Source organism: Onychostruthus taczanowskii, unplaced genomic scaffold (assembly GCF_017590055.1).
Source record: "Onychostruthus taczanowskii isolate IOZ18803 unplaced genomic scaffold, ASM1759005v1 scaffold1, whole genome shotgun sequence".
NCBI lineage: Eukaryota > Metazoa > Chordata > Aves > Passeriformes > Passeridae > Onychostruthus > Onychostruthus taczanowskii.
The window spans coordinates 35081662-35107679 of record NW_024496525.1 but is presented as its reverse complement, the minus strand read 5'-3'; the positions used below and the strand labels follow the sequence as shown (position 1 = coordinate 35107679).

Below are 26018 nucleotides of genomic sequence, written 5' to 3'. Positions count from 1 at the left end.
AGCCCCTCCTGCTGAGCCTCCAGGGCCAGCCAAGGCTAGCAGGAGATCCTGGGGCTCTCAGGTGAGCAGTGCCTGAGGCCAGGCTTGCCATGGGGAGAGCAGGGAGAGGAAAACTGGACACAGGCACTGGGATGATGGCATTGGATCTGGGCCAGCCTGGGTGGGAAGGCAGAGGGGTCACAGTGCCTCGGCACAGCCCTGGTCCAACCTCCTGGCTCTGCTGTTGGGTTTGCTTTGGGTTTGGGAAGTTGTAAAACTTGCTCGAAATGTGCTTAATTACCTGTCGGTTCCCCTGCTGGGCTGCCCGGCTGCGGAGCTGACTGTTCCCTTTAATTAATGTGATGTTCTGAACCCTTTAACTGGAAATGGACTAGAAAACGTCTTGTGAGGAATGGCTGTGGGAGCTGGGTTTGCTTCGTCTGGAGAAGAGGAGGCTCAGGGGGGGCTTCATCGCTGTGTAAAACTCACACAGAGGAGGCTGTAGGGAGGTCTCTGCTGCCAGTGAGAGGACAGGAGGACACGCTCTTAAAGCAAGACAGGGGAGATTCAAATTAGATAGTAGAAAATAAAAATGTCTCTGTTTGGATGGTCAGGCATGGGAATAGGCTGGCGGTGGAATCACCATCCTGGAGGTGTTCCAAGGCGCTGTGGGATGCGGTTTAGGGGCTACAGGGGCACTGCCAGGCGGATGCTTGGACTGGACGATCTTACAGGTCTCCTCCAACCTCGATGATTCAATGACTCTAAACGTCCTGGGTTTTTATTGAACTACAACAGTTTTGCGAGAGGCAGCGGAGTCAAGCACTGAACAAAGTTACGTGAGAAAGGAAAAAAAGGAGATAAAGAAGGCACTAACTCCTCGCGCTGTGCCCACGGGGGTGCGATCTGTGTGGCACGATCCGCGCGGGCGCTGCTCGGAGCGGGCCGGGCCGGGCTGGGCTGGACTGGGCTGGGCTGGACTGGGTTGGGGCGGACTGGTCCGGGTTGGGTTGGGCCGGGCCGGGCCGAACCCCCACCGGCGGGCGCTGTGGGGCCGCTGTGGGGCCGGCCGGGCCCGGGCCCGCGCGGGCCCCGCGCCGCGCCCGCCGCCGCCGCGCCCGCACCTCCCCGCAGCCTGTGCCCCGATGCTCTGAGCCCGCGCGGCCCCAGACCCGGCCAGCGCCGCCATCTCCCCGCGCCCCGTGGCGGCCATCGGAGCCGCGGCCGCCTCGCATCCAGGGAGCCGGCGGGAGGAGAAGCCATCCCGCCGCCATGGACAGCCCCGGCGGCGTCACCGACAAGAAGAGGTACCCCGCGGAGCGCTCCGCTCTTCCATTCCTCCTTCTCCTTCTCGTCCACGTCGCCATTTTGTCGGCGGGGGGAGCGGGCCGGGGCTCGGGGCTGGCGGCGGGGCCGGGGGGGAAGCGGCCGGTGTCGGCCGCGGTGCCGGGGAGCGACCCGGGGGCTGCTCCGCTCCTGGAAATGAGCGGGCAGGGATTGATCGTGCCCCGTGCCCGGCGCGCTCCGAGCCCGCCGTGCCCCGGCTTTGTGCGGAAAAGGGTCCGTTGGCAATCTGGAGATATTAAGCTTTTTTTTAAAAAAAACCCAAAAGTCGCGTTGGGGAGGTGTGAGGGGGGGGCGGATGGACAATGTGAGTTGAGGAGTATGAATAATTCACCGAGGATTGTAAGCGCAAATTAGAGGAAAGGGGGAGAATAAAAGCCTTAAAAGCCTTTGTTAGGCGGTGAAGTTTAAGGAGCCGGGGGCTCGGGTGAGCAGGTCCCGGCGGTGGGGCTTTGTGGGGGGATTAATTGTATTCGCCATCTGCAGAAGGTTTGTTTGTATGGATATCGATACCTTTTCTCGGCTTTTAATTGTTCGAGATGGGTTTTGCCTGCCCTTGCATCCAAGGGTCATCCGAGCAGGTTAAGCGCAGTAAGTGTTACGGCGTGTAAGTTGTGTGGGGAAGGAGCCTGGCCGGCTTGTAAAATGGATGGTGAGCTTTGTGCCGAGCTGGGAGGAGGCACCGGCAGCGCCCGGACAGCACCGGCTGCCGTGGAGCGCCTTGGGAGCCGGCTGGGATGGGATGGGATGGGATGGGGGAGAAGCGCCTCCGGGTCCAGTGGAATCCAACGGGGGGCACCTGGGTGGAACTCAGCCCCTGGTTTCTCTATCCAGGCGGATGGCTCCTGAGAAGCCTGTGGGAAAATGTTGCAACCAAAATGATTAATCTGCGCTTTGCTCTGATGCCCTAATTTAGTGGCAGGTCTAGGAAGGGGGTTTGAGAGTTGAGTTGTTTTCTGATACTTTTTTGTTTTGGTTTTTTTTTTTTTTTTCTTGTTTCATTTGTTTTTGTTTCTCTTTTTATTTTTTCTTTTGCCCTTGAGCATTCATTATTTTTAACTTACCGTTCTGCCCCACTGGAGGACTTTTTCTTTTTTTTTTTTTTCTTTTTCTTTTTGGAATTCCCTTATCCTGGATGTAATCTGCTTTCTTCAGAATGCAAGAATGAGTATGCAAAGCTTATCCTTCCTTCCTAAAGGCAGGGCTTAAGAAAGAGAATTTGTTGTTTTCTCTTTCCTGCAGAAAAAGTTCAAAGTCGGGAATGTTTCTTATAAAGGAATATTCCGATTACTCCTGTTGTAGGGTTTTAATGGAAAACATAAAGCTGTGTCTGTGGTACATTCATCCTGGGGGCTGTGGATGTACAGTTGAGTGAAGATGGCTAAGCAAAAAAAGGAAGGATGTGAGCTCAGCAAAGAACTTCATGGAAATATCAACCATTTCTCAAAAACCTGGGTTGTTTTTGAAGAGTTTAGGTTTGATAGTGTCCGTATTCAGAACACCTTGAAGGGAGAAGTCCTTTACGTCCTGTTCTTTATCACCTTTGATGATAAAACTTTGGCTAATTGTATATACAGTACACCTCAATTTTGGCATGGGTTAGGATTCTTTTATTCCTTGCCTCTCCCTCTGCTTGTATGTGGATAGTGTTTATCTCTTGATAGTTAATGTAAAGCTTCTTGTTTACTTAATTATATGCTGTGAGATTCAGAAAACATGGAATTTGCCCAAGTTTATGTCTCAGTCTTTAAAATGAAATTTGGTCACAGCAGTATCTGGACGTGTGGGTTTTTATACTAGCCTGTTGAGGCCATTTTTTGATGTGGCCCAAGCTTCTCATTTATATAGAGGGGTCAAGATTCCCTAAGAAATCAAGTATCAGCACCATGATTAGATACTGAATTATTTGGGTTTTAGCCATTCTTCAGTAGTTGTATCACTTTGATGTGCTCCTGGGTTTTTCCCCAGGTGCTGCAAGGACAGCATTTCAGTGCATGGAGTGGGTGAAACAGAGTTGTTGGGGAGCTTTGTTTGCTCATCGACTCTCATTTGAGCCAAATTTAAGGCTTTTGGTGAGAAGTGTGAGATTTTTTTCAATATTCTTTTAACAAACTCCAGTGTGCAGATGGCTGATGCAATGAAAAGCTTTTCCTCGGGTCTGTGCTGTGGCACTTCACTATTAGCAGAGGAATTCTGGTGTCTTTTTAAGTAAATGAGCCATTTAGGGTTATGGGTTAGTCCTTACTTTTGTGGTAGCTTGAAACTGGTAGGTAACCCAGATTTATTTTTCTAGTATGCTGTCTTTATAGCATAAAGTACATATTTTTAATGCCATAGGTGCTAAATAAAAATAAGTGATTTCTGGTGTATTCATTCTGGGTTTTAAGATGGTATAGCCCAGTGAAATTTAATATTTTCTGACATGAGTGCCTTGCAGCAGAACTTCAGCTTTTCAGTTTCTCAGAGTTGGGTCTTGAAACTTATTTTTTAGTGTCTAAAGGGGGTGATTTGGAAGATCAGGGGTTTTCTGCTGGATTTTTTGCCACCAAAGTCCAGCTCCAGAATCTGTTTGAGAAGGCTGTACCCTGTGCTGGTGACTCTGAGGGGCAATGGCTGTATTTTCTTAAACCTGTGTGAGGTCTTTAGGGTTGTGTGTGCCACTGCTTTTGTCTGTTAACTTCTCTCAGCGCCGGGGAACTGAGCCACCGTTGCTAGAGTCGAAAGTGAATACAAAACCCTTTTGTATAATCTGGGCTGTAAGAAGAGGAGGAATCTTTCAGTAAATCTCCTGTAGAGTCTCCCCACAGGTATGGGGAAGGCTGAGTGGTTTCTGGCTCATAGAACAGTGGTTTTACTGCTTTCTGGATTTTTCTGGATTGTTTGTCTTGCCATAAGGCTTACCTATGTTGTCTGTTCTTTGCACTGCCTCAAACATGAAAAGTTTTGTGAATTCCTTTAATAAAAATGTCCAGAAATGGTTTGCAGTGCCCACTAAAGATGAAGGGGACAGCATAGTGCGACTGCCTGTCCTCATCAGCATCAAGGCACTGAAAATCAGGGAAGAATAGCTATGGAGGATTTGCCTGCTGCAGAATTTTTCCATAATTTTCACTCTGCTGGTGCTTTGGTTCCATTTATCAGTGAACGTCTGATAATTTGCCAGTGAGCTGATGGAAGCAGCAGGAGGGTTTTCTGGTTTTTGTTTACAGTCATGCTTGCTTTGCCCTTTAAAACACAGTGTCTCCAGTCTGCAGTCTGGGTCTCTTGGTTGGGGTGCCTGAAATACCAACAACCAGTCCACACTTGGCTAAGGAGGCTGCTGCAGCTGTGATCAGATGGTCCAGGTTGCCAGGGGGTCTGTAACAGGGTGATGTGATAGTAAGAGGTTTTTCTTTGAAGCCCTTACAAGCTTTTCTAGCAATTCAACCTTCTGTTGAAATGCTTTTCCTTTCCTGTGGGCACATGCTGGATCATTTTTGGAAGGTGTGAGGGGGAACAAATGTACCTGCATACTCTTATCAGCATCCTAAGTGTGGCACTTAAGTCAGCTGTTGGTTTAAAAGTGGAGGTGTGAAGTGGATAATCGATTTTATTCTCTCATTTAATTGCCATCCCCATCTTCTGGTTGGTTTCTCTCTTATCAGAAGTGCCCATCAAGGGCTTACTTAGTTTAGGCTAAGGTGGCATGCCCTTTGTAAGCCTTGAGGAGCTGAGAAGCAGTGCCATGCTGTCTTCCTGCTGCCACCAGAGGAGAGGCCAGAGGAGACCACGCTGCTGTCATGTGTGTGATGCGTGAATTCACCTGCAGGTGCTCGCTTCCTCCCCTGCACGTTGTGCAAGCAGCCATGGACCTTTATTCCTCCCTGTCCTTGAACCATAATGCCTGGAGTTTGTGTCTGCTTCAAAGACTCTTATTGCTGATGGTGAAGTGGAATAAAAAAAAATTAGTCAATAAATATTAATAACACTGTCAAATGTCAGTGGCGTTGCAGTGTAAGCCCAAAACTCCTAGGGTTGTACATGTTCCCGTTGGTGTGCTTCCAGCCTGGAAGCCTGGAGGACTCTTGCTGAGCCTGTGTAACACAGTGGATTGAATTCTTGGATGTGTTCATGTTCCTCAGTAGTAATATTGCATCAATTTGTGTTAGAATGCTGGATTTCAAGTAGGTTTGCATGAGTTTTTTTTTATATTAAAGGGGGCATTGAATGACAGAAGCTGCTGATTTTTGAAAATCCTTTTTTTTTTTTCCTTTGTACTACCAAAGAGAATTTGGCAGTATTAATTTATTCCTAAAGAGCTTTGGTGTTAGGACATGCCAACAAAATAATTTTTATCTGGTTGTAGAGTGTGTGTGGCTAAGTTAACCCAGGAGGGAAGTTCCAATGGTTTAGTGGTGGTGTACAAGAGCATCAAGCTTTTCCTGATGATACTTCCAAGGAGATGCAAATACCAATTCACTTACAAGATGTGTTCTTTAAAAATCAAGCAGATTCAAAACAAAAACAAATCTTGCAAGAACCTTACAAGAAGGCACAGTAACCCACAGCTGTTCCTAGCAAGCTGGTGTCCAAAAGGAAGGAATGTTCCAGATTACTGCACCTTTTATCTTCACATACACAGTTATATGGGCAGGTGTTTACATGCCTCAGAAAAACCACCTAGGTAATGCATAGAAAGAACTTGGACCTTGATCATCTTTTCATGTTATAACAGCCCTTTCCCTTTTGAATTCGAGAAAGTCTGAGCATTTTGAGCCTCTCCTGAGAAATTTCCTTTGTATTAGAGAGGATGGAAGAGAGTGCAGGAGAATCTGAGTTTTCCTCTGAGGGCTGCTCTGAAATGGGAGCTACAGGGAGGTTTTGTGATGTTGGGGACTACAGGAGAGGAGGTGAGCCTTTGCACTTTAATGACTGAAAATTCAAGGAAGATACAGGTTTCCAAATTACTATTGGACATGAAGCCTGTTGAGGTTTTTCTCTACTGAGATCTCTGCTATTTAGCTTGGAATAAAAATCTCTAAAAAAATTACATTCTGAAGTCATTAGAATTTCAGAACAAATTATTTTCATTAAATTAATGAAATTAATCAAGTGAATGCATGCCAGCATATGTATTTTTTGAACGCAGTTTACGTAGGTGATGAACACTTCGGGGTTCTTTGATGTGGAGCCACAGCCTCGGTTGAAGCTACGCCTGTTCATACCAGCCTGGGGGTTGGGTTTGAGAACTCAGAGAAAGTGCATTGATAAAGAGCAGTTTCATCATGTGCACAATCTGTCCTTTCTTCCTGTTGAAGTCTGATAACATTGGGACTTGTAGAGAAATGTAGCCCTCTAAAAGCTTGAGATATTTTAGTACCAAGAAATTCAAAATGGCTTTGCTGGCACTGGAGAAGAACTGGTGTTTTAAGATGGTCCACTGGTTGTTCCTTGAAGACACCAAAGCATAATTCTGTGTGTGTGTTAGCAGAGATACTGTGCAGCTTCTGTTTAATTTGGTGTGAATGAATGCTCCTTAAGGCAGAGATACTGTGCAGCTTCTGTTTAATTTGGTGTGAAGGAATGAATGCTCCTTAATCATTTTGAGAAATGTTAACAACAAAACTTTTAACTCACTGCATTAAAATAGAGCCTGGACTTCAAGTGAAGAATTGAGGATACTGAATCAGCAGCACTGATTATATTTACAACAGTGGAAGGTTTTACCAAGCAACTTGTTTGATAAACATTTTGACTTGATTTGTAATAATCCTGGAAATGTTACCTGGAAAAGATGACCTGTTTTGTTTACCAGAATGAGTTCTTTCATTGTCAATCCTAAACCAAAACTAGGCTGATGTCACTTTATGAAAATTTGTGCATTTTAAGAAGCAAAAGGATTTGAGGCCAAGCCTCTTGCTTTTGCTCACAAATGAGAGTAGTAAATGGACTGTTATGATAGAAAGGGAGTTACTAGAGGCTTACCTCCTTATGTTTGCTCCCTGCTCTCCTCCCATGGAAGACATAAAGTAATCCACATCAAATATAAAGGCTGCAGCCTCCACTAGCTAAACTAAAGAAAGGAATGGTTTAGCTGGGGATGGGAATTTTGGTGCTCAGTCCTTCAGAAAGGACTTTTTCCTTGCACCCTATTGAGTCTATTGGATGCTGAGCTGACATTGCTGCAGGCTTTTTGTCCTAGCTATTGTTGTAAATGTTTCTCTTGACTGCTTAGTGGGTCTGTTCTTTATTCATACGGAAAAATAAAACTTGATATCTGTTACTTCTGTTCTTTTTTTTTTTCCCTTTTCTTAAAAACCTTTGATTACAAAATACCCTGTTAACTGAAAGCAGTTGAGGAACTTGAGGTGAAGGGTTGAAACTTGGATGGAAGCAATAAGGGAAAATGTCCAGCCTCCAGTCTTGAAAACCAAATGCAGTGAACAAAACAGAAGATACATTTTAATGCCATGATTTAGACTAAAATTAGTTACTTTATCAAGAGTCTGCATCTGTCTGAAGGTAGACCAGTTCTTAGCTAAAACATTGTTAACTGAGAGCCTGACAGATATCTTGGGGATATGTTTTGCATCATTTTTTGTGAGCTTGGTAGAAGCAAAAGCAGAAGGGCTGAAGGGAGGAGAGCACTTAGTGTCTTGTTCTGTCAAGCCTGTGTTCAGATATCTCTTTTGAATAGCTCTGATTTTTCTGTAATAATAAACACAGTTTTACTACCATGTGCCTTTAATCCTGAAGGGTAAAGCACAACTAATTAAGGAAAAAATATATATTCAAGAAAAAGCCAAGTAACATAGCTGAAAAAAAAAATTTCTTACATGCCACCACTGCATGCCATGTGGTTATTTTAAAACACTATATTACAAAGCAAAGGTAAACTGTGGGTGGGTTACATTGTATAGTAAGACATGATAGAATCACTTCACAGTAATCTCAGTTAGAAATGACAATATTTAAGCTTTTCCCTTCTTACTCACTCTTTCTGTGTGGGGAGGTAGCTGGGGTTTCAGGTCAATTCCAGGCCAAATCCATTTGATGGATAATGCTGTCGGTGTGGTGCAGTGGTGGGCTCAGGCCATTAAGGCTCTGCTGCTGGCTCCTGTGTGCTGTGATGTGTCTGTAGGATGGTGTTTATCTGGACTTTGTGGTGTAAGACTTCTCTAGGTGAGCTGAGTGAGTCTCCTCTCGCTGCCTCTCCCCACTCTCATTTTGCAAACGCCAGTGGCTTTCAGAGCATTTGTGCTGCTGTGGCTAATCCAGGCTGACCTGCCTGCTTGCTCTCATGATTTGTTAGACTTTTATCAATTAGGGGTTTGTTTTGGTGGTAGTCAGGCTATGGGAAATTCCTGGGAAATTCCTGTAACTATCCTCATGTAAGGAAAATGGTTTGCATTGCCGTGTTAGAAAGAAATATACAAAGGAATTAATTTTAATAGTTTATGTACAGTGATGTTGTTTCTCCTTGGATGTTATGTTAGTTTCTGCAGTTAAATCTCTTTTGAATCATTCATACTGTATGTAAGGAATTTCTGAGTTCTTTCCTGAGCTGGATTAGTGGGCTGTGATGTTCATTAATTCATGAAGAGCAAGACTTTCTTCTGTATAATCACATGCTTCTGATTACACATAAGGTTTGGGTGTGGAGTTTTTTTTTTCCTCACAAGAACTCTCTACACAGACTAGACTATAAGAAGAACTAGTAAATAAAATTGGCCATAAAGCAATAATACTTTAAAAGGAAATCACGTCACAGCAAGGTGGGTCAGAGCTGTAACCCCAAACTCATGGAGAACTGGCAACTGAGAGACTGCAGTAATTCTGTAGAGCTGCAATAGGAGGAAGGAGCACCCCTCCCAGCCAATTTGGAAGAAGTTTGCCTGCTGAGGAGTGAACAGTCTGGGCTGCTGGTCAGGACAGACAAGTGTGTCACTGCAGGGCTGGGAGGGAGAGGGAATGGGGCTCTCGGGGCCATGTTTGTGTGGGTCTGTCTCAAGACTTGGTGCTAACGCTGCATCTCTGGCCCCCCTCACTGAAGTTAATCACCTCCTTAACTCCCCTATACATAAATAACTGGATTTGAGTGGTGTTCTCTTTCATTATAGAGAAGTTTTTCAAATGAAGTTGTCAAATGAAGTGCTGGGCTTGCCTGGATCTCCTTACCATGGAGGAATAATTTAGCAAGTATCATGGCTAGCAGCTCTGGACAAAACACAGATCTTACAAACTTTTTTTCCAAAAGTGAAAAAAACCCAGTGATTGTGCATTCAGCAGAGTCAGGAGAGTAAACTTTGTCCTAACACTCATTGGTTGTAGGTGAGAGTGGTTGGTGGGACAAGCCAGGGGCTGAGCCATGTGCACTCCACATGGACACAACTGGTTATTCTGGGTGTTCTGCAGGCTATGGCTGCAAACCAGGAGCTGCCCCTCTGTCCTGTTCAGCTGTGCTGCCAGAAATACCTTGCTTAGGCTGGGCCTGAAAAGTGACCAAGTTTTATACCAACCACAGGAATGCATTCAGCCTTAAAAGTTAAACGTGAGACCACTTGCAGGTCTACTTTCTAAAATTCCAATACCATCTTCATGCCATATACTTTTAGTATATTACTGTGTTGTAACATTTGCATCTTTTTTTGGTGTAATTAGGAGAAAAATCAAGCTATGTTATAGTGGATATAGTTTTTGTGACTCCATTTCTAAGCCAGGTGTTTCCTAGAGTAATTTTACAGTCTGAGAGGAGAGACTGTTACTAACGTGGAAATATTATCTGAATCTTTTACTGGCAAATGGTGGCAATTAATGGCAGAACTGAAAACCAGTTAAAGCTCAAGAAGATGTTACCAGATTTGAGGCACATTACTAATTAGGATTTCTTGTTTCCTAATGTATATTTCTGTGAAACTTTAGGAACAAATAATGTGATAAATACAAAGCCACTTGGTTGATGAAAGCAAATCTAAAGAGAAAAATGTGAATTGCTATCAGAAGATGTTTATATTTTAGAATGTTCTTAAAACCTGTATCGAGAAAGATGAGCCTGGGTTAATTAATCATGCACAAGTTGTTTTACATGGGGACTGAAAACACCTATAGAATAAAATGTACCTGATTGGAGAAGTAGTAAGTTTGAATGGGAGAAAGTCTGTAACTGTAGCAAGGTGACATAAAGGAAACCTCTTGATTTGTTTTTTTTAATCGAATAATATATGCACAGTATAAAAATTTTCTTAATGCTGGGTGGTGATTTTAAAAGCTAGAAGGAGACAAAGTTGACTGCTACACATTTTAAGTTCTATCCATTGACCATTTTTAGTCTAATTATTTTCAACCAAAATTTACCAGTTACTGGTGGTATTTTCCATGGCTTTTTTTTTTTTTTTTTTTTTTTTTTTTTTTTCTATTTGCCATTGGTAAATATGGAGGAACAAGCCAATTTTTTTTTTTTTTTTTTTTTTTTGGTCTATTTGCCATTGGTAAATAAGGAGGAACAAGCCAATTATATGTGGTGATTGATTAGCTTTTCACTCAAGAAAATGAAAAATTTGGGCTGCATTTAGAGAATTGGGGGCTCACTTGTAGGAATCTGCTGTGGAGGGGTCTTTGGGATGGTATGGGGAGCGATGTGTTATTTGGGAGATGCTGTGGCCCCGATGGTTTGTGTGACCATGAGGACAGGAGCTGCACACTCAGGTTGAGAGGCCAGTGTTAACATCTGTAACGGGTGGGCACCGAGTTGCTGCTGGTGTGCTTTGCCCTCTAGGCTGTTGGGCAAATTGTTGCTGTACAACTTTGTTTCTCTTACCATGATTTGAGACAGGGAGTGGGAGTCCAGGTTATATCCTTCAGCTGAGCTCTTGGTTCAGCTGCAGTGAGTCCTGGTTGTGAAATACCCTTTTGCTCTGGGTCTCTAACTCAAATACCTTCTGGAGCTCAGATTATATTCAGCTATTGCATGTAAACATCTCTTATATTTAAGAAGTGCTGTTGGGTTTAAAGGGGTCAGTGAAACTGCTTTCAGTGAGCTGTCATGGATAACGTGCTTATGATTCTCTGCTTCTGTATTCTGGTGATAGAAATACAAAATGGAAATGAATGTCTGGCACTGAAATTGTACAGGAAAAATCAGACCTGCAAATGCATGCAATTTCCTGCCCAGCACCGGCATTTCTGATATTTTCATTGCATGTATAATCCACTCAGCAGCTGAGGTTTTCTTCAGGCTCTTGAGGTGTTTTTGTTTTGTGCCAGACTGAGAGCAGAAGGCTGCAATACAGCTCTGAAGTTTGGGGCTTGTTTTAAATGGAGCTTGGCTCCTTTGCTGCAGAATGCTCTTTCTATTGAGAAGATCATGAGCTTTACACAGGGGCAGCTCCAAAAGAACGGATAGGAGAAGTGATATGATTTGTTTAAACTGATTTTGTGGCACTTCATCTCACTGTTTAAAATCCCCTTCCCTGAGCTCCCTTTCCTTCCCCTCTGGTGAGGAGAATGCTCACTTTGGAAATATGTTTTCTTTACAGGAATTCAGTGTCATTTAATTGACTACATAGAAAATTGTGAGCAGCTACACATGCTGATGTGTGGTTTTTAATTTACTTTATGCAATTGTAACAAAGCTTAAGAGTAGTTGCAATAGGAAGGAATTTTTTTTTTTTTTTTAGTTTGGTGGCATTTCAGTGTTGAGGCAACAATTACTTCACTTGGTAATTAAACCTCATTTGTGAAAGACCTTTTCCCTATTAATTTGATCCATTAAAGAAACGCTCTTTGAAGCTGGTAGTTAATCTTCCTATTTAAATGGCTGGGTTTTACTCAGATTGGTTACAGCTTAGGTTTAAATAGCAGCTAAAAATAGCCAACTGTTGTGCTGTACAGTTTAAACATCTATCTATAGTAGTAGCCTTTCTAGAAAGGAAACATGTAGTAAAAGGGAGAGGAGATGCTGCCACTCAGGCATCACTGGTTGGTTCCAACATCCCCTTTTCCTTGGGTTTTGCCCATCAGCTCCAGCTGGCAGCACTTGATGATCTTACTCTGGGATTATTTTTTAACAGAAAGCATTATGGGCTGGATTTGAGCAGCGTTTCAATTGGTAATTAATAATTCAATAGCTGGGCAAAGCCTGCTGAAGGCTGCTGCCAAGGGTGCTAAAACCTGGCAAAAATCTGGAAACTACCCAAAATATTTTCAAGAACACAAGGCTGTCAGAAAGAAAATACAAGGGCTGAAATCCCAACTTGTGAGGTTATTGTCTGTTTTCATCTCTTGAGTGCCCTATGTGATTCACAAAAGCCTGACAAACCTGTGGACATGAAATGCTCAGCCTGATTGCCAAAGCAGGGGAGTTTTAACTTTAAAGTGTTTGTAATTGAAAAGGAAGCAGTGACAAAACTGCAGGAATCTGGGTGGATGGGCAACCATTTACTTCCAGTAATTCTCTCTTGAGTTTTTGTTGTAGGATGAACATTTTGCCGGTGAAGATGAGTAGCTGACAAAAATCAGAGGTATAAGGGTGAATCTGTCTAAGGCAACAGGATTTCTTGAGCTGCTGTTACAGTTTCAACTGGGACAGGGTTAATTTTCTTCCTAGTGGTTGGTGCAGGGCTGTGTTTTGGAGAATAATGCTGACAGCATACTGAGGTTTTCCTTGTTGTTGCACAGTGCTTCCCCTGAGTTAAGGACTCCTCAGTTTCCCATGCTGTGCCAGTGAGGAGATGCACAGCAAGGCAGGAGGGGACACAGCCAGGACAGCTGACCTGGACTGACCAAAGAGATATTCCAAAGCACAGAGTGTCATGGCCAGTGTGTAAACTGGGGGAGTTGGCTGGGAGGTGCAGGTCCCTGCTCTGGGACAGGCTGGACATCAGTCAGAGGGTGGGTGAGCAGTTGCATCGAGCATCACCTGTCTTGAGTCTTGTTTCTTTCTTTATTGTCTCCCCTATCATTGCAATTATTATTTTGTTTCAATTTTTAAACTGTTTTTAAGTTGACCCATGGGTTTTACCTTCATTGCAGTTTTCATCCCCATCCCATGAGGGTGGGACAGGTAGTGAGCAAACAGCTTTGTGGTGCTTAGTTGTGGGCTGGGGTTAAACCATGACAGCTACCTTGAAATACCTTTGACAAAATAAAGTTACAGTGAAATCTGTGGTCCAAGAAAGAGGACAAAGAAAATCCAGATGGTTTTTCCCCTCCACCCTTAGTTTTCCACCAAGAGAAAAGGTACTTGAGGCCTGTCTTCAGTAATAAATATTTAATCAGGCAGGTTAAATAGCTAAAATATTTTTGCAGTATTGTTAAAGGTCAGACTTTTCGTAATGGCTATTTCCAGATATACCTGTATGTCAGGAGCCTCAAGCTTCTCAGACCAAGATACCCATCACTACAACAGGAACATTGTTGTCACAGGGAAATTCAATGTGAAGAAATCTGCAATATGGGGAAATATTGTCAGATATTTTAGGCTGCCCTTCTGAGGGACACAAGCTTATAGTCACAGGAATCAATGGGACTATTGTACGTCCAGAGTTTTTTACCACTATAATTCCCATAAGTTAGTTTCCCAAAGGTCTTTATTGCTATTATGTCAGTCCATTAATGTTTCTCATTCCACAGAAATAGTTTTTCTCTGCTGGCAGGAGTAGGAGGAGAGGATGGTGGGGATGGCATACAGTTTTATCAAATTGGTAAAAAAAAAGTTAATTGTAAAAGAGATTCTGGTAGCTTATTCTGTCTTTTTCATGGATTATTAAACTTCTTCCATGTGTCAAGGCATTTGTGCTTCCAACATGGTATTGTCACCCCTGTGTTTCTGCACAAACTACAAAAGGTTTTGGCCACTGTGGGTAGCGCAGCAGGTAAAGGCCTGAAAATGTTTTTTGGGTATGTATTTGCTAACACTGAAGAGGGGAGATACAGCTTGGATATTGGGAAGAAGCTCTTTACTCTGGGGCCGGTGAGGCCCTGGCACAGCTTGCCCAGAGCAGCTGTGGCTGCCCCATTCCTGTTCCAGACCAGGCTGGATGGGGCTCTCAGCAACCTGGGATAGTGGAAGCTGTCCCTGCTCATGGCAGGGGGTAGAAACTGGTTGATTTTTATGGTCACTTCCCACCCTAACCATTCTCTGATTCTTTGAATCTGGTTCATTATGTCCCAGCGATCATTAGCTTGTGAATTGCTTTGCTCTGTAATTTGTGGTGCCTCTCACAAGATGTGTGCTAACTAAAAAGGACTTTTCAACAGATCCACAGACTTAGCAACGTGAATTTGGCAGTGGTAGTAGATGGCTTTTAAGTCTTGTGAAATCTTAAAAAAAGTAATTCCCAAACTGCAACTGCCTTTTATATCTCAGGTGAATGCAAAATGAAGACAGGATGCCTTCAGAAGATTTAAATGCATAACAAGAAAACTTTAATACAATAATAGTGTGTGGTTTTGTGCTGCTCATTTAAAAATAAACGCTCATTTATTTCCTCAGGGACCACAGCAGCACTGAGTTCTTGTTTGTGTGTGTGAAAAATTTGGAGCTCCTATGTGAAAATGTTCAGTTCAAAACTCATCTGATCAGATGCATGAGGCAGAAGTGACCTGGTGTGGGTGTTGGGAAAGGGGGGAATTCTCCCTGTTACTCACAGTCTTAACTGTTTCAGTGCTTTCCCTCCGTGAGCTGCTCTTTACCTCGTGTTCTGGAGGAGGCAGGTCTACAGAGGCAGTGGAAAGAGAATGAGGTACTTTCCAGTACAGGGGAGACTTTGGAAGGGGCTTTTCTGGAGAAAGAGTGAATCGTCACAGATGTATTTGGGGAAGGGACTTTTTGGATTGCTTGAAAAGCAGCATATCTCATGTTAAATGAGTACCCTTGCTTATCTGACCTGTTAGGTGGGCTTTGTAAGGATGGTAAAAAGGAAGAACTTGGAGAATGTACATGATCCATGATGCTGGAGCATTGAGCTGGAAATTACCTATTCTGTAATTTGTTGAATGGGCTTGAAGGGTCAGGATTTGGAGGCTGAAGAGGCAGCACTCAAGGTATGAGATAAGCAGGAAGGGTTCTGAGTATGAAAGTGTCTCTTTGAAGTGATCTCTGAAGTGATTGGAAGACTGTGGGTTTGAATTTAGTTCTGGCAGAGCCCAGCCGGGGCAGAAGTTGATACAAAGAATTACACTTGCTCTTTTAGACTGCGTCTTTACATTATTCAACTTCCTCAACTGGTTCACTTGACAGCTGGGCAACTTAGTTTCAAAGACACACATCGCAGAGAGCCCTCTTCCCTGTATGAACCCGAAACTTTGTTTCTCTAGGATTAGCTCTGAACGCAGGAAAGAGAAGTCGAGGGATGCAGCCCGGTGCAGGAGGAGCAAGGAGTCGGAGGTGTTCTATGAGCTGGCCCACCAGCTGCCCCTGCCCCACACCGTCAGCGCCCACCTGGACAAGGCATCCATCATGAGGCTCACCATCAGCTACCTGCGCATGAGGAAGCTGCTGGATGCTGGTAAGGGAGCAGTGTGGCACCGTCTGGGAGGGATATCGAGGAAGAATCTGTTTGTAAGGCCTGTCAGCAGTAAAATTAATGGATGTGTTATTAGCTGGGTTCTTGCTCTGGGAAGGTGGGAGACCTTACAGTAGAAATCAGCTGTTAGCAATGATACAGGAAAAATCCACTGTTCAATGGATTTCATTTTTTCCCTTTCTATTCTGGTGATCCTGGTTGTCTCATCACAGCTGTCATGCCCTTTTCAGTCTCATCTGACCCTTCTTCCAAAGTGAGATTCCTTCATTTAAACCTCTTTTCCCTCTAAACTTGTTTGTTCCAGCTGTGCTTTCTTGACTGTAGGTAATTGGTTCAAGGTTGACTGAGCTAACTATAGTTGTGTCCCCTTAAAATAAACTGCAAGGAATAGTTTTGTAAATTGTCTTTCTGTGATGTGCTCCTCTGGAGGTGAAGTCAGCCGAGGATGTGTTGTCTGTGCAGGAATATCTGAGTCAGGTTGTAGCTGATAGCCTGCCATGGCTATCAGTATTCTGGTTGTTTGTGCTCATGCATGTCTGCCTCTACTGTGTGGAGGAGTAACTTCAGTAGCCAGACTTGGAAAACTCTCCCAGAAAGCCCCTGAGAGAAGTTCAGAATGCCTTTTTGAGATGGGTGATAATTTTTTTGCCACATTTTTTTTGCCTTTTCCTTAAGATGGCAAGTTTATTGGTTACTACATAACAGCACAGAGGGTTAACCTCACTCTGATTTTCTGTGATTTCTGATACCTTTACTAAAGCTTGAAGAATTCAACTGATCATTTATCTAAATGAATTATACTGGTTTTGAATGATCCTGCAAGATTGACTCCTTGCAGACTGGTGCCAGAAGTCATTCCTGCTGGTAAGTGAAGAATGGCTGGCGTTTGCCTAAAGAAAAATGTGTGTCTGCTTGCAGGTGAGCTGGAGACAGAAGCCAAAATGGAGAAGGAACTGAACTGTTTCTACTTGAAAGCTCTTGATGGCTTTGTCATGGTTCTGTCTGAAGACGGGGACATGATTTACATGTCTGAAAACGTGAACAAGTGTATGGGACTCACTCAGGTGAAATGCTGACATTTCCTAAGACTGTTTCAAAAAGCTATTCCATTTTTGTGTATGTGAAGTTAAACACCCATGTACCTGTTCATTTTTGCAGTTTGAGTTGACGGGGCACAGTGTATTTGATTTCACACATCCATGTGACCACGAGGAGCTGAGAGAAATGCTTACACACAGAAATGGTGAGAAGAAAGAAAAAATATCAATTTAATTTACTTATGGATAGTTTGTTGGCATTAATACAGTTGGATATCTGTCAGAAAATGGTGTTGAGTTCAAAAGCTAATATGTTTCTATTTCTTAAATCTCAAATTAAACCTTGTTGAGAGACTCTAACAACAGGAATAACCAAAATGTTTTGGCCATATCTTAATTATAGAAGAAATGAGATTTCAGTAGGATTCTTTAATCTAACAAAATTAATTACAAAAATGGAGTTTTTGAGGGTTGAAAGAATAAGTGCCTACAGGAATAAAATCAGAGGTAGGTTGAATGAGAATGATTTTAAGCAATTGCTGGAGAGAGACATGGAGAAGCTCAGTTGGTGCATTTGTCTTGGTCTGGCCTTGCCTTTACAAGACAGCTGAGAACAAATGCTTTCTTCCGGAAATCTGTGGTGGTATACCCAAGACAAAAAAAAAGATACTGTATTTAAATTTTAGGACACCAAGACACTGATCTGGAAATACTTGAACAGCCCCAAAAAGGACTTTGGGGTTGATGCTGCTCTGCACCTTTCAGTTGGTGCATGAAGTTGGTATCTTGTCACAGATTTCTGTCTCTTCTTTTCTCCATCTGAGAGAGCAGAACACCATGTTTACATGTGCTGTGTGCTTTGAAATTTAACAATTGCCCATGAATTACAGCTTTTATGTCTTCTAAAGATTTGATAAAGGCTATAAAGACTTGGCAGCCTGCATGCTTCCAAACAAATCTGCTTTACTCAGTAGTTAGAAGCCTAAAATCTGACCTCTACTTTCTCTTTCATCAAATGAGGTTTATATGGACTCTGAATTCAGATAGTGATAAATTAATAAACCTGACCTCTGATTTCTTGTAGCACTGTAAATCTTATGTAAATCTTTTGTTGTCATCCTGTTTATTTCAGTGGAAAGAACCTGATAAGATGCCTTAGTATTAAGGGCCCGACTTTGATTTTGTGAGCATTTTGTAAATTTGTGTGCCCTTAGAATTTTAGTATGTTTCTAAGGCTAGATTAGACTTCTCCCCTGCCTCCCCTTTGGAATACAGTAATACATCTTGGGGTGGGGGAGCAATTTCCCTAAAGCAGTGTAAAAAACCTGCTTTTGTTGCAAAAGCTTATTCTTAAAAATGTTGTATCTCTGAGTTTCATGCAAACCATCTCAAGCATGTCTAAATTGGCCAGACTGGAATCAGATGTCTGGAAACCATTATTACAAAAGCTGTTTTGCAAATGACGTTGGCAGACAGGAGTCTAAATTACAGTAGTAATAGGACATTTTTATATTTATTAGTATTCCCAGGTTGCCTTCTACTGCAGCTCTTACATCAGTGGAATTATTTTGGTTTTGAATTGAGTATTAAATATTCCCCTTTGGGACTGTACAAGTGCAAGTGAATATAAATGCAATTGGCAGAAACAGAACTGCATTCTCATTTTATGAAGCTGCTTTTTAAACTTTCAAAGCTGGCCATTTTAAAAAATAATGTCTGGTGCTGAATCAGACTTGAAAGTTACTCCATCTTTTACAGCTGCTTCTGGAAGCAGAGCCTCATGCATCAGGGCTTGGTAACAGTAATGTTGTGTGATCTTCAGCTGTCAATTTCTAGATTGGTTTAACTCTTAAAACTTACTGAATTAAATACGTTTTTGCTGCTTCTGTGAATTCTGCTTTAGTTTCTTCCCCACTTCCTCCATTATCAAGGTTGTTTTAAAGTAGCATAAAATATGCTTGAGCCTTTTGGTCTTTGCCTCTGCTAGAAGCAATAAACAAGTTAGCGTAGGAGCTTTAACATTTTTCTAATTAATTTTGTCAAGCCAGTGACTGCAGTGCAAGCCACCATGAAGAATTTCATAGCTACTATTGTCTGTGGAGGATGAGAGCAAATTATTTTATAAACTTGTATCAGAAGTAAGCTCATGTGTTCTAAACTTCCCCCTCTGCCATGGTTTGGTCCTTGCTCTTTAGCAAGCCTCAGCAAACTGGCTCTTCCACTGCTCCTTCTCCTGGGTGCTGCATTTCCTCCTTGCACACATTGTGAGCTGCTTGCAGCTCTCCTGATAGCATCAGTTGCATTTTCTTTGCCCACAATAGCATAACTAGTAATTGACTCTGCAAGGTTCTCCTCTGTATAGGGAAAAACTTAACTTAAAACCTGCTGGTAGCAAGGAAAAAATAAGTTCTGCCAATGTTGATTTGTATTAGGGTTTCTCTACTTTTTTCCTCCCAAGAATGTTAATAATATGTTTAAAAACTTGGTCCCTGTTTACTCCAAGAGTGTAAATCACCGTGGAAATACTTGGATGCTTATAAACAGCTGAGTTGTTAGTTTTGAATTGAAAAACTTGCAGTCCTGAAGAGCAATGAGTCCAAAAGGTGCTTGTTTTGAACCTCCTCATAGTGAATTACTGATGCATTTCAGTGGAAATCACCTCAACAAGGCTTCTTATTCTACATATGTTTTTCTTGTCCTCTCTCACAATTTTAAAATATATTAAATTTCCAATTGGTCTCTCTTTCTTCCTGCTCCTTTTTCCTGAAATCTGGGAGTGTGGAGTTGGCTACAAATACAATCCTGATCTTAAATTATTGAAACTGGGCTGCATCAAAAGCCTCTCCTGTGAGGACAGACTGAGAGAGGGCTGGGTTTGTTCACCCTGGAAAAGAAATGGCTCTGGCGAGATCTTTAAGTCCCTTCCTATACCTAAAAAGGCTCCAAGAGGCTTTGGAGAGAGACTTTGGACCAGGGCCTGGAGTGACAGGACAAGTGGAATGGCTTCCCACTGATAGAGGGCAGGGTTAGGTGGTTTTTGGGAAGGAATTCTTCCTGCTGAGGGTGCTGAGGCCCTGGCACAGGGTGCCCAGAGGAGCTGTGGATGCCCCATCCCTGGCAGTGCTCCAGGCCAGGCTGGATGGGGCTTGGAGCAGCCTGGGATAGTGGAAGATGTCCCTGCCCATGGCAGGAGGGCTGGAATGAAATGGTCTCTTTAAAGTCACTTCCAACACAAACCATTCTCTATGAACTCTATGAAACTTCAGGGTTTTTTTTATCTACTTGATAGTAAAACTTGCTCTGAAAAATACCATTATTAGAAGTGCTGTTAGGAGTATGAATCTTTTTTAGTTTATTTTTTGGGTTTTCCCTTAGTCTTAGAGTTGTATAACATATTTGTGGAGGTTTTTTAATGCCTTTGGAAGATGATCCAAGTGTTTTAAGAATGGGTTTGCTGTTTGCTTCTGCTAGGTCCTGTGAAAAAGGGCAAAGAGCAAAACACGGAGCGCAGCTTTTTTCTCAGAATGAAGTGTACACTGACTAGCAGGGGAAGAACAGTGAATATAAAGTCTGCTACATGGAAGGTAACTAATGCAAAGAAATGTTTGCATAGTTTGGCAGCTTCCTCTTCAGATGTCATAACACTGTATTTCAACATTTTTGCTTCATGTAACGAGCTTGAATTTCACTAAGTACTTTATAATTTAATGATTGTGCTTCAGTATGCTGAATTTTAATGCTGACTACATCACAGAGGTAACTGAAACAATGTTTTAAAATTAGTTTTTCAAAACTCTTTTAATGAATTTTCCATTTTAAATTAGAGGTCATTTACTTACAAACAATTATAATTACCAAATTTTTTTGCATAAAGCCTTCTCTGGGAAAAAAAGTACTTGACATCACTTATGCTGATCCCTGATTTCTTTTGACTTGTCACTGAAAATGTGGTAGTTGAGGTCTCTCTGAATTACTTCAGTGCCATTCTTTTGAAGCTGCTGGCTCTCCCTTTTGTAACAGTTGGAACAAAAAGAGGCCAGCCCGATAACTTTCTGCAGTGAATGCATTTTCTCCTCTAGACAAAGTAACCTTTTACTGTATCCAGTGGATTATGGCTCACAGTTCTCTTTTATGATTTGAATTTGATTATTCTGGATCAAACAACTTCTTTGCTGCTGTCTGTGGACTATTTCTGCTTCAGAATGGTTAAAAGAAAACCTCACAAAATGCAAAAGTTCCTGTTCTTCTGTTGAAGAATGCATTTGATCTGTCATCAGCTCTGCAGAATATCTGAAATGGGGGTTTCTACTATTACCATAACTTTCAGATTTAAATTGTGGATGGCTTTTTGCTGAGGCACTGCTCGTCAGAGTTGCCATTACAGTGACTAGAGAAAAGAGTTGACAGAAATGCAGCAATTTCTGGTGTTGCTTCAGCCAGTGCTGAGGAAGGAGTTGGGCTGTGAACCCATCCCAGCATGGGGGGGGTGGTGAGGAGGAGGAGGACACTGCTGTCCTCCAGCCATCCCTTGAGGGCTGGGGTGAGGAAGATCTTGGCTCTGGGTGTGCTGGTGGAGGTAGGATTGTGTTGTCTGACAGAGCAAACCTGGTTTCTTTCTAAAACCCAACTGCCCTGCAGGTGCTGCACTGCACTGGCCACATCCGTGTGTACGACACGTGTGGGAACCAGACTCACTGTGGGTACAAAAAGCCTCCCATGACCTGCCTGGTGTTGATCTGTGAACCTATTCCTCACCCATCAAACATTGAGGTCCCCCTGGACAGTAAAACGTTCCTCAGTCGTCACAGTCTTGATATGAAATTTTCCTATTGTGATGAAAGGTAATGTATATGATTTATACTGTAAAAAATAATTCATTTCAAAGGGCTGGTGCATGTTGGCTAATAATTACCTTCTCTGTAACTTAATTCATCTTGACAATGCAATCATTGATGGCATACTTGGGCTTTTACTAACTGATCAGGTTGTCTTTAAAGCCAGATTTTTAGATCTAAGGAGGATGCAGGGTTATCACTTTGGAATAACAAAAGGGAGAGGGGCTTTTTATACAGGCAGATGGTGACAGGCCCATGGTTGTAAACTGACAGAGGGCATGTTTAGATTAGATATTAGGAGGAAATTCTCGATGAGAAGATGAGGCTACCCCATCCCTGAAGGTGTTCCAGGCCAGTCTGGATGGAACTCTGAGCAGCCTGCTCTAGTGAAAGCTGGGTTGGCACCCCACAGCAGGGGTTTGAACAGGATGGTCTTGAAGGTGCCTTCCAACCCAAGCCATTCTAGGATTCTGTTAATAAATCCTTTGCCTTCAGTTAACTGCCTCTTCAAAATGGTCTTTACTATAGTGGCACTGATTTAAATTGAAATGAGAAGATTCTTCCAGACACTGAAAAGGATTTTAGGTTTGTCAAAGATGGGGCATTTTGGTGACTGAAAAGGTTGTGTGTGTAATACTTGTCAGATGTATTTTATTGCTACTGCTTCCTTCTCTGTCCCTTCCTCAGGGGATCAGTGTCTGCTTTCTTCTGTCAAAAAAACCCCAGATGTTCAGCTGTACTTTTAATGCAATACATCTGCTGTTGAAAAATGAGATTTTGTGTTCTGGTGCAAATCAGGGGTGTAGTCAGACATCAGACTGATTTTCCTATCCTCTGGGAACTTAGCTTGATAAATGCAAATGAAGGAAATAGCTCAAGTTTTTTTCTTTGGGGTTGGTTTGTTTCACACTTTTTGTTTGTTTTTAATTCGGTGTCATTTGTTACTACCCATTTCCTTTATATAAAAAGTGAATTTCTAGTTAGTTGTTGCAGTTAGATGCAGAAAGATGTTGATGCATGGTAATTTCTGACCTCTGCAGTAACAACTTTTCTAGGACTGATGGTACATGCAATCTGTACCTAGAATGATGCAAAATACAAGCACTTCCCTGGTTAGCACTGCCCTCTAGAGACTAAAGAAATCCCATTTGCCTTAAAAGTAGGCAGTACTTGAGTGGGAAGAGTAAATCTGATTCCCAACTTCTCTTTAGTAGCAGGATTAAAATTGTTGAAGTGTATCTGTATTATTTTGTTAAATTCTCATGTTTGCCTAAGCTGGTCTGTAAGTAGCTGGTCTGCCTTGAAGCAAAAAGACAAAAATGTCTGGGGATTTGTTTAATCCTATCCCACTACATGATTTATAAATACTCAATAAGAAGTAAAATCCTATGCCTGCTGAAATTTCTCTTTTAAAGCATCAAAATAGCAATTTATTTCAAAATGAGAAGTCCCAGTAAACCACATTTACTGCTGATACGTGTGGAAATGATTCTTAAGATTTTTCTAGATGTGCAAGCATGCACATGCTTTGATATTTGTGCTGGCCCGTGTCTGCTTTCACATAGCCTTTTTTTCCTTTGTTTTAAAGAATTACAGAGTTGATGGGGTATGAGCCAGAGGAGCTCCTGGGTCGCTCAATCTATGAGTACTATCACGCACTGGATTCTGATCATCTGACCAAAACACACCATGACAGTAAGTGAAAACTGAATTTAAAGCCCTCAAACTACAGGAGATGAGAGACAGCCCTGGGGGAAAGCAGCAGAACAACAAGGGCTTTCTTATAGTTGCAGATAGGGATCTGCAATGAATACTGACCTCAAACAGTTCTGGGGGTTTTCTGCCTGTAATTGAAGCTGGTGTTCTTTCTGCTTTTAGTGTTCACAAAGGGGCAGGTGACAACAGGACAGTACAGAATGCTGGCCAAACAAGGTGGCTATGTCTGGGTTGAAACTCAAGCAACTGTTATATACAACACTAAGAATTCTCAGCCACAGTGCATAGTGTGTGTGAACTATGTGTTGAGGTAAGTTGAGTGGACTGCAGTGTTTTGTCATCATTTTTAGTGAAGACCAAGACAGATTCTGATGGCACTGGTCCCTTGCTGAGTATGATGCTACTGTTGAGTTATGATGCTACTGTTCCCTGCCAGTGAAATTTTTCTAAGAATACTGCCAGTCCTAGGATTAGAAATTGTATTTGAGAACAAAATGCTTTTTTGGTCTAGTGCTGTCAGTAGATGATCTCTGCAGGAAAATGAGTGTAGAGCCAGCCTCTTCTGTATGATTAACACTTAAGCATTTGTGTGCATTCTAGACAGCTCTCTAATCTTTGTCCCAAGTCTGGAGCAGTTAATTCCACCAATAACTTTGTCATGGAGTCAGAGCAGCAGCAGTGGTGCCATTCTCAATCCCATCTATCTTTTTATTCGTTAGAACTCCTCTTTTAGTTGAAAGCTTCAGCTGAGGCCAGACTGGTTGGCTGTGCTTCTGCAAATGTCTAATAGTCCTAAATTAGTTTTTCAAAACTTCAGTGAATGTCCCAGTATAAGTCTATCAAGATATTGCACATTCATTTAAAACAAAGAAAAGTAGTTTAGGAAATATCTAACTTTTTTCCCTTTTTAAAAAATCTTTTCCTTTTTCAATGCTTTCAGAAAAGCATGTTTATGTTCGTTAACTTTTTTTTTATGATTGCACCACAATTAGTGCTTGCTTTGTCTGTTACTTTTGAGGAAAGAATACGTAACAAAAAAAATTCTTAAAGCTCTTATCCTGGTAATTCTGTGGGATATGTGTGGTGGGGTGTTTGTTTGGTTTAGTTTGGGGTTTTTGGGTGGGGAGAGTGGGTGGGTTTCAACCTACAAAACTATTAGGCCAGAACTTATTCTTTTTAGCTGTTCTTTAACAGTCATCTTCTTCTCTGTCTGACAGTGGAATTGTTCAGAAGGATTTAATTTTTTCCCTTGGACAAACTGAGTGTATGCTGAAACCAGTGGAGTCTCCTGACATGAAAATGACCAAAATATTCAGTAAAGATGACCTGGATGATACCAACAGCCTATTTGAGAAACTTAAACAGGAACCAGATGCTTTAACTGTGCTAGCCCCAGCTGCTGGAGACACAATTATCTCTCTAGATTTCAGCAGTAATGGTGGGTGTGTGTTAAAATTGGAGAGCATGTTAATTAGCAAAGTTACTTTTTATAGTAGATTTCATAAAATAACCTCCCAGTACCACTTGCCCAGTGGTATTTCAGCTGCTGTTTCAATTTAATGAGGTCCATAGACACACACAGTACTGTTACTTAGGTTGATGGTTTCTTTTAATTTTTATAGAGTCTGATGAACAACAATGTGATGAAGTTCCTTTGTATAACGATGTAATGCTCCCCTCATCCAGTGAGAAATTGCAGAATATAAATATGGCAATGTCCCCACTACCTGCCTCTGAAACTACAAAGCCACTTCGTAGCAATGCTGATCCTGCACTCAATAGAGAAGTTGTATCAAAGCTGGAGCCAAACACAGAGCCACTCGAACTTTCTTTTACCATGCCTCAGGTGCAAGAACAACCAACCAGCCCTTCTGATGCAAGTACCAGCCAAAGTTCACCTGAGGTGAGTTTTGTAATTTGGATATGCTGTCATTAAAATGGATGTGCTGTTGGGGCTTGCGGGGCAGATCTGGTTAAGGATGCAGCCAGGACAGGAATTGGAAGTTATTTCTACCTTATGACTTAAGCTCATACCATGATCTGAGAAAACTGATAAATTGTCATATCTTTTTGCAAATGTATGTAATACTATCTCACAGAAATAAGGAGAGCTTGGGATTGATCTTTTTGGTTCAGATACAACTTCCCTAAACAGCAGAGTATTTGCAGTGAATTACTGTAGAGGCTACTTCCAGGTTTCAGTTAAACAAGTGCTTCCCTTGTGGGGCAAATTTGAGTGTATACAGGTAAATGTAAATGTTTTCCTTTCCCATTTTAATTTTGTGCAGCTACAGCTTGGGATTAGTTTCTACATTAGAACATTCTGTAGAGAATCTGTAGGTAACAATGCCAAGTGATCAGTGACAGAAACCTAAAACTGTGTTCAAAATGTTTTCACAGCCCAGTAGTCCCAACGACTACTGCTTTGATGTGGATAATGATATGGCCAGTGAATTCAAACTGGAATTAGTGGAGAAACTCTTTGCCATAGATACAGAAGCAAAAAATCCATTCTCTACTCAGGTAATGTACAGTAACTTTAAATTCTTTATCATCTTATTCTGAGTGTATTTCTTTTCCTTTTTAGAATATTTTCAGGCACC

The 26018-nt window shown here is 42.2% G+C and overlaps 1 protein-coding gene across 2 annotated transcripts in view; it reads left to right on the top strand.

The window, feature by feature from the left end:
• The first annotated feature begins 1070 nt into the window (after positions 1-1070).
• The window catches only part of HIF1A (hypoxia inducible factor 1 subunit alpha), a 34464-nt gene continuing 9516 nt past the window's right edge, over positions 1071-26018 (top strand). For both annotated transcript variants that reach the window (XM_041423894.1, XM_041423984.1), the window contains exons 1-11: positions 1071-1286; positions 15619-15809; positions 16746-16891; positions 16986-17070; positions 20336-20448; positions 21503-21705; positions 23288-23394; positions 23578-23725; positions 24633-24853; positions 25038-25318; positions 25816-25938. In XM_041423894.1, coding sequence (XP_041279828.1) covers positions 1252-1286; positions 15619-15809; positions 16746-16891; positions 16986-17070; positions 20336-20448; positions 21503-21705; positions 23288-23394; positions 23578-23725; positions 24633-24853; positions 25038-25318; positions 25816-25938 — 1653 coding nt within the window. In that variant the 5' untranslated portion in view covers positions 1071-1251. The remainder of the gene's footprint in view (positions 1287-15618; positions 15810-16745; positions 16892-16985; positions 17071-20335; positions 20449-21502; positions 21706-23287; positions 23395-23577; positions 23726-24632; positions 24854-25037; positions 25319-25815; positions 25939-26018) is intronic.